General features: G+C 42.2%; 1 protein-coding gene across 1 annotated transcript in view; it reads left to right on the plus strand.

Annotated features, from left to right (window-relative positions):
* Positions 1-15,881: 15,881 nt before the first annotated feature.
* KIT (KIT proto-oncogene, receptor tyrosine kinase) overlaps positions 15,882-18,981 on the plus strand; it is a 55,272-nt gene continuing 52,172 nt past the window's right edge. The window contains exon 1 of the mRNA XM_021530034.2: positions 15,882-16,046. Within this exon, the coding sequence (XP_021385709.2) occupies positions 15,965-16,046 (82 nt within the window). The 5' untranslated portion in view covers positions 15,882-15,964. The remainder of the gene's footprint in view (positions 16,047-18,981) is intronic.

Consider the following 18,981-nt stretch of genomic DNA (forward strand, 5'->3'; position numbering starts at 1 on the left):
TATAGATGTCCACTTCGGTTATGCTTAAGGTTCACATTTTTCAAATTGCAAAGCAAATTTTATGGTCAAGCTATTATAAATTAATTTTAAGAGCAAGGCTTTTCAAGGCACTGTATCAAATGTTGTTGCTGTTTTTAAATTACCCTTACCATTTTCAGTTGATAATTTATCAAAAGAATTAAGAGTCAACAAAGAAAAGCTATCAGGTTTCTCCAGCAAGATTTGATCTTTATGAGAAAATGCATGCATAAGTTTCATTCTTATTAAACACTTGTGAGCATCCAAAGATAATGTAAATTAGGCTATGTCTTCCTGATTTCAAATGTGTAACTCAGAGGCAAAAGGCGCTTTGAGGATGTATCACAGAATGACTAGATCTGTGAGCTTGACATTAATCATATTTTTCATGTCATGCTTCACGCCTGCTGTATTGCTGCATTATATGCATTATGCTGTAAGCCTCAGTCATAAACAAATATATCTGAAAATCTGTATTGTGAAGGTTCAAGAACTGCTTGAAGACATAGTTCATACTGCAACACTTAGGTACATTGAAAACTGCCGGTAATTGCAGGAAATATTTTGAACATTTTGGCAATTTCACTTTTCCCCCACCTTTTCAATTTCCCTTCTTTTTGATTGAAACTCTTAATATTTTAGAGATGTCTACAAAAAGTGTTCTACAAAACCATATTATTAAGTTTTTCTGTCAAACCACATATGCAGAGGAAAAGTTAAACTGTTATCTGAAACCAAATATAACAGGTAGTGCCTGAAGAAGCTGTGAATGCCAGCAGGATCTTCCCTAGCACATTATGATGCTGGACATGTGTGTATAGAAGTTCAGTGCCTTTTCCAGACAAGTGGAGGAGAAAGGTAATTTTAAGTTTCTTTAGGAATATTTCTGGAGGAATTAGATGATGCAGAATCAAGCTGGCCCAGATGTATGACCTATTAATTGGCAGGAAAATATAGGAATTCAGAAGCTAACCAAGCTTTTCTCAGGTCCTGTGTTATGTTGGACTTGGGGCTTGCAACTTTGCTGACAAGACCCAGAGAGCCAGAGGTCAGCCTTTAGCAGCATCACATCTATCTACCAGAGCTGAAGCTCAAGAAGGGCTCCTCCTCACTTTTTTTCTCTCTATGAATAATGAAAAGTCTTTCAAAACATGTCTCTTTTGGTGCAGGAGTTACTAGAAAAATGAGGGGAGACCCTACATGGCTCACATGTACAAAGTTTTGCCACCTTCCCATGTATGCATCTCTATCACTGGCAGCAGCCACTGGCCCATCTTGCTAAAGAGACACTGTAAAATTCAAATCAATTTGAGCAATGGACAGAAAAGCAATGTGCCTGCACACAGGCTCCACTATCACATCTGGAGAAAAAGATGCAATTATTAGCTTCCTTTATTCCAACCTTTCACCAGAGGTATCAAAGGCCAGGACAAATGATCAGCAAGCTATCTACAGGACAGCACTGCTTTCCAAGCTCGAGTGAGCTTGCAGCAGCCCCTTGCAGGGTCACCAAAGCTGGCAGAAACTCAGCTGTTTATGCTAATATTTGGGGTTGCAGCAGAATTCCCACGAGGAAGCTCCCTCAGCTCTGTCATATGATAGCAAGAATGAAACAAAAGCTGCTGTAGTGCATCAGCAAGAATAGCAGCTGCTAGAATAGTGATTTCTATAATCTGACATCAGTTTTAGTAAACTTTGTCTGTCTAATGTGCCCAGTGGGATTTTACAGAGGTTAAACCCTTCTAACACAAAACTGCAGCCTTGGGTTTTGCTTGCAATTAAAAAAAAGTGGGATTAATGTAATATTTTTATGACTAATTCCCTCCTAAACATGTGAGCAGAAATTGTACCAGATACAGATCTGTATTCGTATGATTGCAATTTTATTATGTTAATAAATTGGTTTTGGTTCTTTTCATCTTTTTTGTATGTTACCACTTTAAAATGTGTGTTATTAGTAGGCAACTTAATCTTTAGCACATTATCCATAAGATTTAAACAAAATGCATGCTCTCTTAAGTTTGGTTATGTCTTCTGACATATTTACTTTCCCTTTTTCCTATGCTGATAAGTTAAAGATACCCTTAAGCATTTTTAGTTTATATCTGTGTATTTGTTTACATGGAATTACACATTTCATGTTGCACAAAAATATGCTTATCTGGAGACTGGGTTTTTTGTTTCTTTTTATCTTGCAGGTATCAATAAAACCAAATCTCTCTGTTTCTCTTCTAGGATAATAATAAAAAAAAGTAATTCTCTTCCCGTTAATGAACATTATTAGTGATGTTTTCAGTTTCCCAATTTAATAGTCACCTCCTGTGTTGACAACTCTTTCTTTCTTCACAGAACAAGGGCACAAAGCATCTCATATAGGGAGAGCCTATGACAGATGGCCCTTCACTAATGGGGGCTCCAGATATATGACTGAAACATTTACATCAGAAATGGATTGCCTAGACCTAAATTTTTCCCACTTCAAAGCCTGAGGGTGACCAGATCAATTCACAAATACATCTTTCTTCTTTCATTTCCTTACTGTGTCATCATCATGTGAAAGTCTTAAAGGGTTAGATCAGAAATAATTAGGAAATTTTTATTTATAATGGAGTATAGAAGCCAAAGGAAAAAAAAAAAAAGAAAAGATGAAAGAGACCAAAAGGAAACTGGGGGAAGTCCCAGTAAGTCTGCTTAATAGATAGGAAACAGGTCAAACAAAGAAGGTAATTTGTGTGTGTCTGGGAGAGATTTCCTAGGGTTAGCTGAGATGCAATTTCCTTGGCATAGTATAAAAATGGAATTTACCTTCTCTACTTGTATGTTCACAGTCTGGCTGGGGAGTAGTATCTTACATTCAGCTCAGTGTAGCATCCCATCCTGAACATCTGCAGAGATGTTCCTAATTATCAAAAGTTGAAATAACTGCTCTCTATTTTAGCTTTCAGAAGTCGTTATTGTCACTGAGGCAGTGTGACAGGAGAAGGGGCTGGAGAGGTGGATGGGAGGGTAGGAATGAGAATGGATAGGCTGGAAACAAAAAAAAAAAAAATCACAATAACATGAGGCAGTGGGTGGAAGAGAGGAATTCATAGCTCATAATCATCAGTGACATGAAAGTCTGAGCTCAGGTCATGCCCCACCATGGAGCATGGCTCTCCATGACAGATGTAGGAAAAGACACCTTCCTGCAGCAGGAGCTGTGGAGACCCAGTGCAATGCAAGAGAAAGCTGAATGACCTTGTGAGTCTCCCCATGAGCCATGAAGAGTATTAAAGGTAGAGATCTAAGACTATCATTTAAGGCTTTGAATATTTGACTCTTTCTACAGCTAACCAAGCACATTCATATGCCTCTCATTTAGCTCAAAGCCAGACTTTAATCAACAGTGGCATCAAAGTTCCAGATACTACAGCCTTCCCCTGGGTCACAGGTAATGCTCCAGTTCTGTACTATTATCTGGGAGAGGAATTTTACACTTAGTCTTCTTGCACGCTGAGCATCATTCTGAAGACAAAACATCTCCAGGGACTGCAATTCTGTCCTGGGCCATCAGTGGCTAAAAATCTGCACCATTTCTTGAGGACTTTAGTGAAATGTGGTTAAACCTTTCTGTGCCAGCTGGGTGTAAAAACTGCAGTGCTGGTTGCAGCAAGAGCCACTGGTCACACATTATTTCTATGTCAAGAATATCTATTTTAAAAGTTGCTTTTAAAAACTTCACATTTTGCCATGGGCTTTATTCTCAGAGAACAAAGATATGTTTGAAGAAATGGCAAAAGTATATATAGCATATGTATACTATGTATACATATATATATATATGCAGTGTGTATCTCCTTGAAGGTATACTGCAACGGAATCTAGTCCCAGCATGTAGTTGGAGCATTGGTCTATTTACGAACTTAATATTCTATAAGGAAAAAATATTTGTTGCATGCTTTCTGCATACTGTTTCCATGTATAAGACAGAGTGTTACTTCTGTGTTAGTTCTCTTGGTTTATGTTCCTAATCACAGTATTAGCTGGGTCCAAAATTTTTGATGAAATAATGATGTCAAGGAGGAGTCGATAATACACAGCTCTCAAAAATATAGTCGTGCTTGCAAATGCAGCTGGGATGGCAAAATTGTTTTTGGTATTGCGACTTCTGTTCAGAAAACTGGAACAAGCTCTAGTGGGAAATCACTTTATTTTGGTGCAAGCAGTGATTCTTCATGAGGGTTTGCCAGGATTTCTTTAGAAATAAAAGCCCTCTTCTAGCACAGACAAAGACTTTGCAGTTGATTTTTTTTTCTTTTTTTGGCAGAGATGTCTTACAATTCCACATTGTATTTGCATGTCTTGACTCTAATGACATTCTAGTTAAAAGTAAAAACATTTCTTGTTGCCTGGTTTGATTTAGCATAGAAATTAGATACAGTTTGTTTAAAAAAGAACTTTTAATTATAGCTCAAAATAGAGTGAAATGGCATAAAAACTGATGTCACGGTCCAAAAATACTATTCTATTTTGAACATCTAAAAGATATCTGGTCTTACAAATGTTCAGATTATCATAAAAGTAAAAGAGAATCAGAAGAAAACTGAAAGTGCTCTTTTATAGATTGGGAAAATCTATAATTTGCGTAACAAAAAGATGCCCTCTAAAGATATGCTTGCTGTTAAAACTGAGATACTGTTGCATACTTGTTTAAAAAGGAGTTAGCAAACATGTTTCTTTTTATCCAGCTGCAGTCAATCAAATAGTGCAAGCAGGCCATGAATGAATATGAATTAAAGTTGTTTTAGGGAAATGTAACATGTAAATTGAGCATTTTCATTCCTGAGAATGTACCCAGGTCTACCAGCAACTTGTGCACAAATAGTTTGTTTCCACGGTGCTTTCAGCACGGGTATATTTCTGCCAGTGCTGTTTAATGTAGTGACATCAGGCATATAGCATTTATGTCACAAACTGGGGGTATCAGCTTTCTGGTAGAACCCCTTGCAAAGGGGATCACGTGGACAGGGCACAAGTAGCCCTAATCCTCTGCTTGCAGCCTGCCAGTGAGCTGACACAGGTGAGAGACCTTTGGGTGCAAACTGGAGAGCACTGAAGAGCTAGTGCCAGAAGGAAATCCCTTTTTGAAACATAACACTGCAGAACTTCCTGAGTTCAGACCCTTGCTGCCACTGCAGGAAAGATAATCCCATACTATCTCAAACTACCAGAGGATCTTTCTCCACCCTCTCACCTTCTCTTGCCTCAAAGTGCATACTGCTTGACAATGCTCCACAACTGGACTATAGATTCAGTGCAGATGAACTCAGAAGAGCATTCCCCGTCTGCCCTTTAGTTTGTCTGTGAAAAAGGAGATGCAATTTATCTCAAACATCTTCTGCAGAAGGAAATTAAACCTATATGAAACCAGAGCCTAGCTAAAGGAGCTGAAAACAGAGGCAGTGGTCAGAATTTGCCAGCACTAGGAAACAACAAAGACCTAGACTACAACTGCTGGGGCTGCACCCACATTGCTCAACACTGACAGTGATGTAAATTTAATCAACCCTGTTCTCTACCTCCCTTTTTGTATTACATTAATACTTCAGCTCAGCTAGTTCCCTGCCTAGATCCACAATGTGGCCCCACAGAGCTCTGCCTAGCACAAGGGAGGGGAGACAGCCAAGTCACAGACAAGGTAGCAGCAGCTTACTGACACCTAGCTACACCCTAACATTTTACAGGCGCTCCTGGAGAACTGTTACAGGGTGCACCAGTGGAGGAATTTACCTACAAATAGAGTTGCTAGGCTTGCTGCCTCCATCAGGACATTCTATTCAACCCACATCACTGTTAATGGAAGGATGATTGCTCAGGCAAGGTGCTTTGGGAAATTCAGTGGGATATTTCAGTGGGATGGGGCATCTGCAACCCTCAGTTTTTGTGCTATGTTGGTTTTGATACACAGAAAGCAGAGCAGCTTCAGAGAGGAGTATGTATCACCCAGTTGAGAAGGCCCTGGGGAAATGCCATGAGGCATACTGAAAATGAATGTAACACACTGGAGATGCTCAAAAAATGTTCTGGGGGCTAATACCTAGCTCTACATTGCTCTCACTAGCCACAAAACACAAAGAAGGTAAGCACACTTTATAGCTGGACACAGCATGGCACAGAGAAACTTCACCAAATTTCTCCAGAGGGCAGGGCAAATGGGGTCCAAAATCCCACTGGTATATGGCAGTTGCAAGGTGACTTGCAGACCTGTTTAAGGCTGTGCTGGTCACTGCTGAAAACAACAAAGGAGTATGAAATGTAGCTGGCAGTGATAAAGATCTGGACAGATCTGTGCTTGTAACTGAGTCTCCAGGTCCAAATATTGGTTAGTTTTGCCTTGGATTTATTTACAGGGAAAATTCATTGCTTATATTTTCCCACCTAATTGGTTTTTAGACGTGCAAAGGAAATGCCTGTTAACCTTTAAGACTAAACAGCATAGACAACTTTCACATAATTTCAGACACCTAAAAGTGAGATATGTCTCTAAACCAGTTGTCTACATTCCCTTTGAGGAGGAGAAAGATATCTTCAGAGGACAGTTCATCCCACCTGCAACAAGTCGGGTGACTGTCACTCCAGAGGTGCCTGCATTTCTTCACTAGATACAGACAGCAACAAGTTGTTGAGCTTAAACACAGGTGAATCTTAGCCTCAACTGGCTCGTTTCAATAGAGATCCTGTCTTCATTAAGTAACTAAGAGAAGCAAAACTCAATGAGCTTCAAATCAATGACATTTTATCCACTGTAGCTGACCACAGAGCAATATGACATGAATACAAAATGAATGTGATGCCGAATTGATTTTTGCCTTTTTTCTTTATATATTTTCTATATTCTTTACACATATATTTGTAACTCTGTAGCCTATCATAGTATTAGTAGCTAGCATTTTACCTCTTCTATTAGACAGAAAGACAAGATAAATTCCCCAGTGGCTCCAAGACTAGATTCTCAGGAAAGCTCTCTGAGGTACATTTTCATAAACAAAGATAAGCTCCTATCTAAAATAGAGGGAATTCAAAGAGGGATGAACTGGGGGGAATTACCTCACCACTTATGTCTCCAACTGGGGATTTTTGTCAGAAATGCTAATGTAGTAAACATAGAAAAATTGCATATGCATTATGCTATGGGTGCATCTTTGGCATTTTCTATCGGGTGAATTGTGCACCTAAGGATCTTTAAAAAGGATCCTTATAAAGGATCCCTTTTTATCACCTGTGTCTGGCTCATGATTTTGGGACCAGCAAAAAGGCGTCAGATGGATGGTTGATTTGTTGTCCAGAATCCTGCTATTGCTTTGAACACAGGCTGCAGTTTTCTCCTGTATCAGTGACTGATAGTATAACTTTGGTTAGTTAGCCAAACTAAGCCAAGGACTGTGATGTGTTGCTAGTTCTGGATATACCCAGTGTTTGTTTGCAGGATTCCTGAAGTGATTGGAAAGGAATTTGACATGTTCATATTCTTCCAGGCTTCTAAGAGTCAAAATGACACATCCTTGATCATATGATTATGTCAGAGAAACCAAGAAATCATCTGTTAAAGAAGATGAAAGAAAACATCTACATATCGTTTACATTTTGTGCATGTTTCTGCTTATCAACTGAACACTGGCTGTGCAGTGAGGATTATTAACATGCCATCAAAGTTCTATAGATAAAAATGCCCCAAGACTTGACCACAGGTTGAGACTCTGACTCAGATTCAGCTAACAGCCTCTTAAATTTGCCTTTGAAAGGAGCTACCCTACCATGTGATTTTGATTTCTTGTCACTGTCATAAATCCAGGGCATGTTGTCATAGACTATTGAGTGGGCATTTGCCACAGCCACATCCTAATTGCTATACTAATTTCATCTCCAAAGCCCCAATCCAAATGATCCACTTCTGACACAGGAACTTGAGCAAAATCTGGGAGGGGATTGCTGCCTGCTCTCTGAGGTGTAGCAAGAAAAGCAAGCTGTTCCTGGGCTGACATCTGTGTTAACAATGGGCCATATGCAGGCTGCACAGAGAGAGCTGGTAACACACCCGAGATCATGCATTTCACAGATTGTACCTATTACTGACATCTTGTATAACATTTAATATAAGGATAAATAGAGGCACCAGCCACTTGGACTGGGCACAAAACAATGAGCCAGCCAACCCGAGGCAAGGGAAACAACTCCAAGATAACCAAAATAACCATTCTTAGGAGGAGCTGACTGTTGCCTTCCATTGTTTCAACCACCCTGGCTATTTAGGTGTGCACCTGCAATGGGGAAACCACCTGCAAGTACCTTCACACCTGGCTTCAACTAGAGGAATTATGCATTTACTTTGGCATTTTGGCTCCAGTAGAAAAAAACTATTTGCTTGTATGAGATGCAACCTTTAGCAGCAAGCCAGCGTAATTTTCTTCTCACAGCTTGTTCTCACTGCTTTTCCTCCCTCATTTTGGCAATAGACTTGCTCACAAAGCCACACAGTGAACCAGATCACAAACTAGATTAGAGTGAAAAGTAGCCTTTTCTGTGGTTCCTTAAAATATGTGTGACAGTAAAACAAAGAGCTAGCAAGTTAAAGTGCCCCAAAAGGGGACAGAAATAGGGTAAGGGTCAGGAATTTCCTAAGCCTACTTCATGACCAGTGTCTCACAAACTAATGTAACAAACACAGGCCTGCATGACACAGGAGTAGTTTGGGGTGGACACAGACACAGAAACCATGCTATCAGCTGTGAAAACCCAGTCCCAGTGGATGCACCTCCCCTCAGCAAGACAGGCCTAGAGGGGTAGTGGGCTCATAGGATGCAAAGCTGACATTTACATTTGCATTATTTCCAACAAGGAGCAGATGGCAAAGGGATGCTCTGTAATTTCCATCTGAACCCTAAAGAATCCATAATCTCCATTTTAGCTGGGCACTTTTGGGTTCTAAATCAATGCTGTGTGCTGTCAGGTGACAACAGCTCTCTCCTCAAAGGCAGCTGCCTTTCAGCAGGGGATGGCTGCAGGTACAGGCAGTTAATTAGGTACCCTGACATTCAGATATAAATGTCTGTAAGATTTATATCAGGCAAAAGCAAAACCATGGCTTTTCCACTGCAAGTATAAAAAAAATGGAGAGCTCTGAAAATACAACTTGGTGCAGATGCTGGAGGTCACCTCCTAATAGGTGAGTGTGGGAACCTGTACACAATTTATAGCCTGGCATGGTGTCCACAACTGGGATCAGGGGTTTTCCAACAGTGCTCTCAAATTCAGAAGCAGAAACAACACACAAGAGGGAACCAACTGAACATACTATGACTAAAACAGGTATGGTCTTTAGAATTTTTTCTACACTAATGCAGTTGTTCATACTGCGTATCAGACAGAGTGGTAGGGAAAAATGTTTAGAAACATCTAGATAAGTTGCACACCTAAGTAATCATAATTTTAAAATCAACTCCCTAAAAGAACTGAGATAAAACAGGAAAAGGATATCCTGAAACTAATTTGTCTGAATTTGAGCATTCTGAATTGATATGACCCTAGTAAATATCCTTAAATTAATAAGAGGAGGAGAAAAAATTATGAGTAGCCATCCTATTTAACAGAATACCCAAATTCACAAGTTTTCTAAATCTAGATGATTTCATTAGTACCAGCAGGATTTACAATACCTGTCTCGCAAGGACAAATACAATTTTTACTGCTGAGCATCTTCACTAACTCTTTTTTTCCTTCTGGTTATCTGACGAACTAAGTCATCAGAATGCAAATTTATCAAGGTGCAATCCCTTGGTGCAGGCCTTTCCAGGTGCTGGGCAGCAAGCATTCATTGTGGAGCAAAGTGTCTGCAAAAGCTCACTTATGCTACATAATGGGCTGCTGACTGAAATTTCCATCTCACTGCACCATCCCATTTTGAAAACTCTTATCAAAAAGACTGAAAAACCTTCTACAGGTGAAAAAAGAGAAGGACTGGATGATAAATGTGACAGGCATGACCCTCTTAATGAGGAGGCATTTTTGACAGCCCTTAACTCTTCCAGTGTTGTGTATGTCTACCAACACTGTGGGCATGGGTTTTAGAATATATACTGCATTCACAAATACACAGAGCTGAAAAAAAAAATAAAAAAAGACCTCAGAGCCTCTGGCAGTACAAGATAGCTGTAGGAAAATGGAATAAGACTGATAGGAAAATAATCTCTTAGAGACTTTTGGTTACCAAGTCTCTGTGAAGCCAGATAGTAATGAGAGCCTAAATACAAACGTACCTGCTACGTGGTCCCCTAAGACACCACAGCACTGCCTTGGTAAGGGTCATCTACTCCAGAGAGAGGGGCAACAGCATTTACAGTATTTTTATTTAATAGGGATTATTCAAAAAGCTTGCAAGTGCAGAAGTGAGAGGCAAAGTTAGCTCTGTGGAGGCTTCACCCATCTGTAGCAAGCTGCAAGGCTAGCTTTCACAATGATGGGAGTTACCCTCCCAAAGACGGAGATGCTAACTAGTAAGTGTCTTGCTTCTAATTAGTTCAGCTGCCCATAGTCATCCTGGGAACTGAACAAAACTGAGCACAAACTGAGACAAGCTTTGTGGAGAGGCCGCCAAGAAGACCAGGCTTCCGGGTCTTTCTATGAAAAGTAGTAAATGAGTCACATGTCGAGTCTGTTTACTACTCTAAAAACAGTCTTTTAAGTAAATGCCAGCTGCTTTTAAGGCCAAACACTGATATCCTTGTTCCAGACAAGGTGACAAATCTACCTTGCTTTGTACAAGGAGATGGGCAGAGTGGGCACTGCAGATGTAGAGCAGGAGACTCATATGATGCTCTTCTGGCAAAGGCTGAAGGCTCCACAACAAGACATGTGAGAGCAGCACTAACAGAGGAAGTCAAAACAGGATGCTTGCCCATAAAATATAACCCAAGTTAGTTACAAATTTTAAAGCTGAATATGGGGATACTGACACATTTCTTCAAACTTACACAAAGCTACAAACACAATGGTACTGAAAGAGCTTTGAAGATACTTTGCAAACCTAAAAAGGAGCCAAGCGATTTACGATACACTTAAAGAATGCTAAATTAAAATATGTTAAAGAAAGATACTTTGAGAGGCAAGGTGACAAACAAGACATGATAAAAATCCAAGTTTTTAAGTTCATCTACTCAGGGAATATAGGGATGAGAAATACCTTCTTCTCCACATCATGCTTTTGACATATATTATCTCAATCAAGGCAGTTCCTTTGCTTTTGTTTTAGTTCTCTTCTCATTTGATCCCCAGATTTATAAGAAAAATAGTGCAATTTAGCAAATATGTCAAAGCAGTCAACTGGATCTCATATGGCTTTAATCACCTCAGAGAAAAATGCCTGACAAGCCTCACTCTAGCCATTTATTTATACTGGAGATATGGCAAAGCACTGTAAGAAAACACAGAAGGACTCTTTATAAACTGCTAAGCAAAGTTAGTTCTTGTCACAAGGTTCAGAGCCTGGATATGGTTTCAGCAAGTAAGGCATTAATATCCTGTGGGGAGCAGGCAGAGAGGGCAAAGACAAGGCTCTCTGGGTCTGCAGCCCAAAGCTGCTGTATATGTGAAGGCCAGGGAAGAATGGGTAGGGCAGCAAGCTGGGAAAGGAGAATGCATTTGAGGAAGCCACATCAGCTGTTTCTCCACAATTATTTTCATGTGCTCAACTCATGGAAAAAAACCCCAATGACAATCCAGCAACAAAATCAAGTAAGACAAAACAACACTTGAATTGACCTGCACTGAGTCAATTTTCAACAGTGGCCTGTGCAAATAAAGCTGCAAGTGATAAAGGCAAGAACTACACTTGGCAGTTCACAAAGACAAATCTCTTTTCTTAGTAAGATTGCAGGCTATAAACTAACAAAAAAATACTATCAAGAAGATTAGAGCCTTTATATTCCACTTAAGCTTAGACTGATAAAACAGTGTTTACAATAGTGTGCTATGTGTGTGATAATACAAGATGTCTTCAAAAAAAGCATATATTTCAAGCTTCAATTACGACTATATCTAGGCTCTCATTGACATTCAATGCTGGAAAAATTTTTAATTAACTAGGATGGCAATGCTGGTTTAAGATCACAGTCACAATGGGATTTACTGAGTATTCTCCACAATTGGATTAAAAGGGAATAAGCTACACCTCTCACTTTAGTAATACTGAACGGATTCAGTTTGAAGATTCTTATTCCAGGGGGAATGAGATAAAGGTGTCCACTTCTTCTGAATTTATTTTAGTGTCATCCCTCTAAAAATAACAGACATTTCATCAATTACACTGGCTGAAGACATTATAATCCTGCCATCTACAGATGAAGTCTTAAGACATGTGCCTATCAAATGCTATCAGTTTTCTCCACTTACCCACCCTAACATGTCAGTGTGGAGAGCAGAAGACTAGAGATTAATAAAAAAAAATGAAATGGGATGTCCCAAAATCTCAGTTTCTAGAAAACAGGTCCAGCTGGATTATACCTTCTTGTACCAACAGTTTAGACCAGCAGACTTCACACACTTTTCTATTTTTTTTTTAATATTAATAAAACAGAAGGTGGAGAAAATTCACAGCTACAGTTTAGTCAATTTGGATCAAGATACTGCAGAGTGCTGAGTATATATTTTTGCACAGTGGTCATATGACATTCCTAACTCACTCTTCAGAAATGATGCTTTAGATGAATGCACAAGGCAGAAATTTAACCACTTTTTACTTTTTAAAAGCTTAACAAACTTTTATGCCTGTGATTAGATAGGTTTTACAGCAACACTGGTAAATCAATATGTGTTTCAAACTTGTGTAATTTCTCAAAGCCTTCAGAAATCACAGAGGAGTTAATTCTGGAGCTGTCTGGTTTGCTGGGGCTGCCAGCTTATATGAAAGAGCCATGTTCCAGCCTAAAGTCTGTCAATCTGCAATTTAGAAAAAGGAAACTACAACCTTATAGAAAAAGTTGTTATCGTGGGCAATCAGGAAGGATTCTAGCCACATTGATTGGCTGTATCAGAAGAGTAATTCCTCTCTTCTCAACAGATACATTTTGTCATAGATAAAAAGAGTCTAAGATTATTAATGCTGTAAAAAAGGTTTTCATAGCTCTGACAAATAAATTGTTTTAAACCATCAAACTTGCTCATTTCTAAATGCATTTCCATTCAGATACAGAAATGACAAGCCCTTCATTAGAGCAGCAATATTTTGTTGACATTAGCTTAATCTTACCAATATTATTGACCTATTCAGTGTTTACTTCAGCAAGCATTCCCATGGATATCTAAAAGCAATATTTTTAATTGACTTTTCAAAGGAGTTCATCCACAAATTTTAAATCACTTTCAAGCTTTCAAAGGGAAGTGAACTTTTCAAATATAATTTCACATATTTCTCCAAGCTTATCACTCTTATCTCCAAATGTGTATTGTGTCCAAAGGCTGCAGATCTCTCTTGTCTCTCTCTTCATTCCACACTCTCCCAAATGTCAACCTACTGCAAGTTGTCTCCAGCAGATGATGAGGAGAGATGGCACTACCTGTCCTAACTCACTGCCACAGTACCACAGTGACAACTGAAGAGAGAAACACGTGAGGCTGGCTGCAAAGTCAAAGAAGAACCTTTCTGGTTGATGCTCACATATTTCAGACAAAGGTAGGAAAAAGACCTAAGAGAACCCTCCACTGCTTAAAAAACTTTCTTTTGCTTCTATAATGCAAACAGGATATAGACAACAAAACTTACAGCATTCAGTGCAATACACTGAAAAGGGCAACTGCATTTATCATTTTAATTATTTAAAATAAATGAAGGGGCAAGGTTAAAAGCAATTCACCTTTGTTTCCCACTTACTGTTGCTATTTATAGTCAGTCAAAGCACGTGGAGAATACTGTTGCCACTTTGATTTTGAGATCTAACATTGAGCTAATGTTTGTGAAAATGAGGCATATGATGCAGAGCCATGCGGAGTTCAGATTCATGTGATCAGGGATGTGCAGGACCTAAAGGCAGGCCACTAACTGAAGGAGCACTAATCAAGGAGAACAGGGAAAAACCTGCCACAATAACAACATCACATGTTCCTTGATAATGCTTTAGTGAAAACCTCTTACAGTATAGTGCCCTACCTTTGCATCTTTAAGAAATTAAGCGTTCCAAATGTTTACATTTAAAAATTCAGGCTCACTTTTTTTCTCCTACAGAAACAAAATCCAGAGACACCTGGAAAATGGGGGGGGGGGGGTGTGAGGGAAACGACACTAATAAATTAAGTATTTCAGTAATTTTTTCCTCCCTAAGGTTAATTTGATGAGGCTAGCACATAGTAAGAAATAGGATTTTAAGATGTTATTTGATTTTGAAATTGTTGGTGTGCTAACAAAAAGTATTCTGTTTTGCAGCAGAGGAAGGATTCACCTATCAAAAGAGACTGGCTGTCAGAGATGAAAGAGAGTAAAGAAATGGAGAGAGCCATTTTAAACATGCAAGACAAGACTTTCATCTCATGCTGGACCATGTGGGACAGTGCTATTAACCTTGGGAAAAAATCTGACAGGAGTGAAAAAGAAAGGAAGATGAAGGGAAAAAAAAGGAATATTTACCTTCAATAATTTTTCTGATCTGTACTGATACATTTCAAGAAGTCTACATTTATGCTTTTCCAGTGGTGAAAGTTTTGCCATATGTCCTCTACATCTTTCTGTACATCCAGAAGTGTTGTTATGGATTTTCTGACAGTCTGTGTCCTTTGCCCACCTGCCTGTTAAGGTGCTGCCTGTGGATACCTTGGGCAGAGCATGGCTGGTGAATGCATGCATGGCTCCTTTGCCTGGGTCACCTCTATACCTTTCTTCCACCTCAACAGTGTGTGACACTGACTGCTAAAACAGTGTTAAAGCTAAGAATTTGTGTAGTTTGTGTTATTTCTGCCTGCAGAGCAGCTCCACTCCAATTCTGCAGTTACAGAAGTGAGTGCTCCCAGATCCTCGTCAGTGGTCTCATCGGTGCTTAAAAAACTCCCTCTGTGGGATTCCACAACCCCTTTTTGCAATGCATTTGTAGTCTAAATCCTCTTGCTCTTTGCAATCGCCTTCCTTACATTTAAGCGATTTTTTTTTTTCCTGAGAATTAAATGGATAACTTTTTTTCTTGCCCTTGAGAAACATTAAAAACAATCACTCACAATCCTTTTCTTAAGGACCCTTTCCACGTTTAAGCTCCCTGTCAGTTTTCTCGTTTCCATACCAAACCAGCCACTTCTTTCAAGTCTTCGCTTTGTGCCACAGCACACACTTTTAAGTCTCACTCGAGGTGCTCTGGCCCTCAATAGGTGGTGGCCCACAGCGGGCTGGGTGGATGTCAGCAGTGCGAGCCAGGGCGGAGGCGATACCTTTGACGCCCCCAGAACCAGCCAGTCGTTAACAGCTCCAGGGGCGATCAGTGAGGATTTCAAAGCTAGGCAAACGGCTTTGTACCTGCCCTTTAAGGGATGCTCTCTCCCTTTCCAGCTCCCGTGCCCGGCCCGGCCGCTCCCCCCACCTTTCTCCGGTCCACGTTCCACTTGGGTTTACGCAGCCCCGCGGCCCCAATCCCTCGGGCGCTCGGCGCGGCAGAATGCCGCCCGTGAGGAGGGCGAGCTCTCCCTCACGACAGCACTGAGCGCCCATTCAGCCACTGGGCTCGGTCCTTTTTCCTTAAACCATTCTGTTTAGGGGCTTTAGGTGAGCCCAGAGGAGGCTCCCGGGGGCGGGGGAGCTCCTCACCTGCGCCCATCCCCGCGGCGGCGGGGCGGGGGCGCGGCGCGGCGCGGGGCGGGGCGGGGCCGGCTCTACTCCGCTCCCTCCCGCGGGGGCTCGGGCATCTCCGCGCCGGGCCGTGCGAGCGGCAGCCGCGCCGGGATGGAGGGCGCGATCCTCGCCCGGGAGCTGGCGCACACCGCGCTGCTGCTGCTGCTGCTTCTGCTGAGCCTCTTACCCGCAGGTGGGAGCCGCGGGCGCGGGCGGGCGCGGAGCCCCGCGGGGCCGGGGTTTGCACGGGCGGCGGCAGGGAAAACTTCAGCGCTGGCGGCCCCCTCCGCGGGGCAGCGCCGCGCCGGGGGTCGGCCGGCAGCCAGCGGTGTGCCCGGCATCGCCCCGCGCTGCCCTTGTGGGACGCCCCGCCGGGGGAAATAAAGTCCTTTGTTTGCCGTGCGCGGCTATCCGGGGCTGGGGGAGAGACCTGCAGGGAACCCCTCCACCCCCCTCCGCCTCCCCGGCCCGGCTGTTTTGACAATAAACTATCCGGGGATCGGTACGAAATGTCCCCGCGGTTAAGTGCTTGTTGAACAATGGGCAGGAACGAGCGGCCGGCGTCAGGTGTCCAGCGCTGAGCAGCGGTGTGCAGCCTCCCCGGTGGGGCAGGTGGGCTCGGTGCCCTCTGCGGCCGCCGGCGGGCAGGTGCCCCGGAGCAGGGCTCGCCGCGGGACCGGGCATCAGGGCTGGTCTGTTGCGGCGCTGACGGACCTTTGCGGTGAAGAGGGCAATGGGTGCCTTTCAGGCCTTTGGGGAATCAGCTGGTGCAAAAACTTTGGTGGGTAGGTTCCTTTCCAGTCTTTTCTAAAAAGGGAGTTTATTTGCTTGACCTCATAGCCCTGGAGCACAGGTCTAACGGTTTTAAATACTGCATCTGGCTGCAGAGCTGGGCAACTTCACACATGGCTTTCAGAGCCGCCGTGCATCTCCTTTCATGGTTTGTAGGCTTAGGAGGCGTTTGGCTGTGTCCAGGGGAAGGTGCTGGAAGGAGGTCGCTGCTAGACCTGGGGAGGAATTTAGCATTGGGCACTGAAGTCTGAAAGGAGATAACGTGAAAGGTTCTTTCGCTGCTTACCTCAGAACGAGCTGAGGATCCAGAGAAGCGATGCACAGCGATAGGTGTTTAAGGTTTGCTGCCACCACCAGAGAGGAGCCTTGCAGAGCACCCTGTGTGACACAGACGGGGAGGGTTCCGCCAGCCTCTGCCCATGGGAGCAGACACCTCTAAAACACCAGAAGCCAACAGTAGTGACAATTTACACTTCATTGTAAAACCGTTTAGGATGCCTTAATGATTTTGTTTAGGTAACTTTTTCTGTTTGCTGCCGTTGGTTTATTGGTAATCCGAGTAAATGTGGTATCTGGCAACTTGGGCTTTCCTATTTAGAAGTACCCACATAAGGCTGCAAAATGCTGTGGCCACAGGAGTGTAAAAGTCTCCTACCAATGAGTTATTACTAGAAAGAATTTTTTAAGATGTTGACATGATTGATACCTGCCAACTTTCTTTACTTCATGAATTTCTTGCCTTCACTTCAAGGTTACCCTTCATCATATAGTTAGACTGTCCTTAAAGAAGGCTTGGGAAACAGATCACACTGGCAGCGTGTCCTGGAAGACAGAGGTGCAATTTCTGGAGTACTGAGGAAGCAAGGAGGAACCTTTCTCATGATCCTCCATCTCGTTCTGGGTTTATACACTTACTTGTGGGAGACTTCAGGGACACATCAGACAAAAACTTGTGTGAACAAAACCACACCATGTTGTAAGAAATAACTTGCTACTGCAAAAGACAGCTGTCCTTGGGTATGTATGTGCATCATCTGTGCATCACATAGATGTAGGAGTATTCTGGGCTGGTTTTGTGGTGCTGGGAGAGGTATCGGTGTGATGGTTAGAGTCCTGGCAGCAGCATAGGAACATCAGAAGTGATAGTCAGGACAGAGCTGATGTGCTGTTCTGGATTGCTCCAGAGCTAGTTCCTGTGCTGCTTTTGGTTTTGCCTCAGTGTAGATGCTTGGCTGAGATGATCTCCCTGTTCAGACCTATCCTGTTTATCAGCATACAGGTTTATAATAAGTATCTTTTTTTGGCTGTTGGTCAAGCGCGTCTTCCTTTGGTTGCAGACTGAGAAGGAGGATGTAGAAAACAGCTTAATGTAGCTTCTCAAAGGGTAAACCATTCATCTTTTCTGTCCACAGTCCCTTCCTAATTTTTGTTTTTCTTGCAAACTGACATGCTTCCATACTTCCTTCCATTTGGGACTTGCCTTGTCCCCATTTTGATGCAATATTCCGGAACAGTCTTTTCTCTCTTCTTCTCCTGTCCTCCCTCAAGGCTTGCTTTGTCCCCTACCATCCAGTACTCTGTGAGAGTGCCTTGCATTTCCATCCTGTGGTCATGGAAGACTGGACATGGTTCCTTTCAGCATCCATCCATCAATGCAACCTTTTTTTTTCCCCCCCAATCAGCTGCAGAGTAATAGCAGACTCTCCCTGTGCCCAGAGGGAAGAATGTCTGTTTTCATGATGCTCCATGTTACCTATCAGCCATGAGGGAGGAAGCTTGAAGGACGAAGATTGAATTTGATGAGAATTTTGATTGCTGTCATTCAGTCACTGCCTTGACCCCCCTCAAGCCATCTGAGTATCCTGCCCTCCCTACTCCCATTTCATTTCTATCTCTGCTCTCTGTACTTTTCCTCCCTCCCCTGTGGCAGTGCAGAGTCCCCTGTGCAGAAATGTAGCCTAAGGCCACTGCCAGGAGCAGAATGGAAATGTCAAAAACTGCTCAATATTCAACTCTTTTTCCTTGCACCGCCACTGGGAACCTTTTCCCTGCAAGTGCCTGAGTGATTTTTGTTCGGGCTTTATAATAAAGAATGTGACAAATTTGGCAAGAAGTGAGACTGCCATTTACATCCTGTTTAAATAGCATTCATAGAGACTGAAGGCATTTCCACGTGCTTATTTTGCCAGAGAGAGCCTCTTGTCAACAGATGACTGCAGCTGTGGTACTGTGGGGTTGTATTGGCTCTCTGTGGGTTTTCCGTCTCGTTCCCAGCTCTCCCAGTGATTGTCCAAACAGTAACGCTTCTTTGCAGGTGCCTGAATTAAGCAAAGGAT

The sequence above is a fragment of the Lonchura striata genome, chromosome 4 (genome assembly GCF_050655825.1).
Source record: "Lonchura striata isolate lonStrDom1 chromosome 4, ASM5065582v1, whole genome shotgun sequence".
In the NCBI taxonomy this organism is placed as follows: domain Eukaryota; kingdom Metazoa; phylum Chordata; class Aves; order Passeriformes; family Estrildidae; genus Lonchura; species Lonchura striata.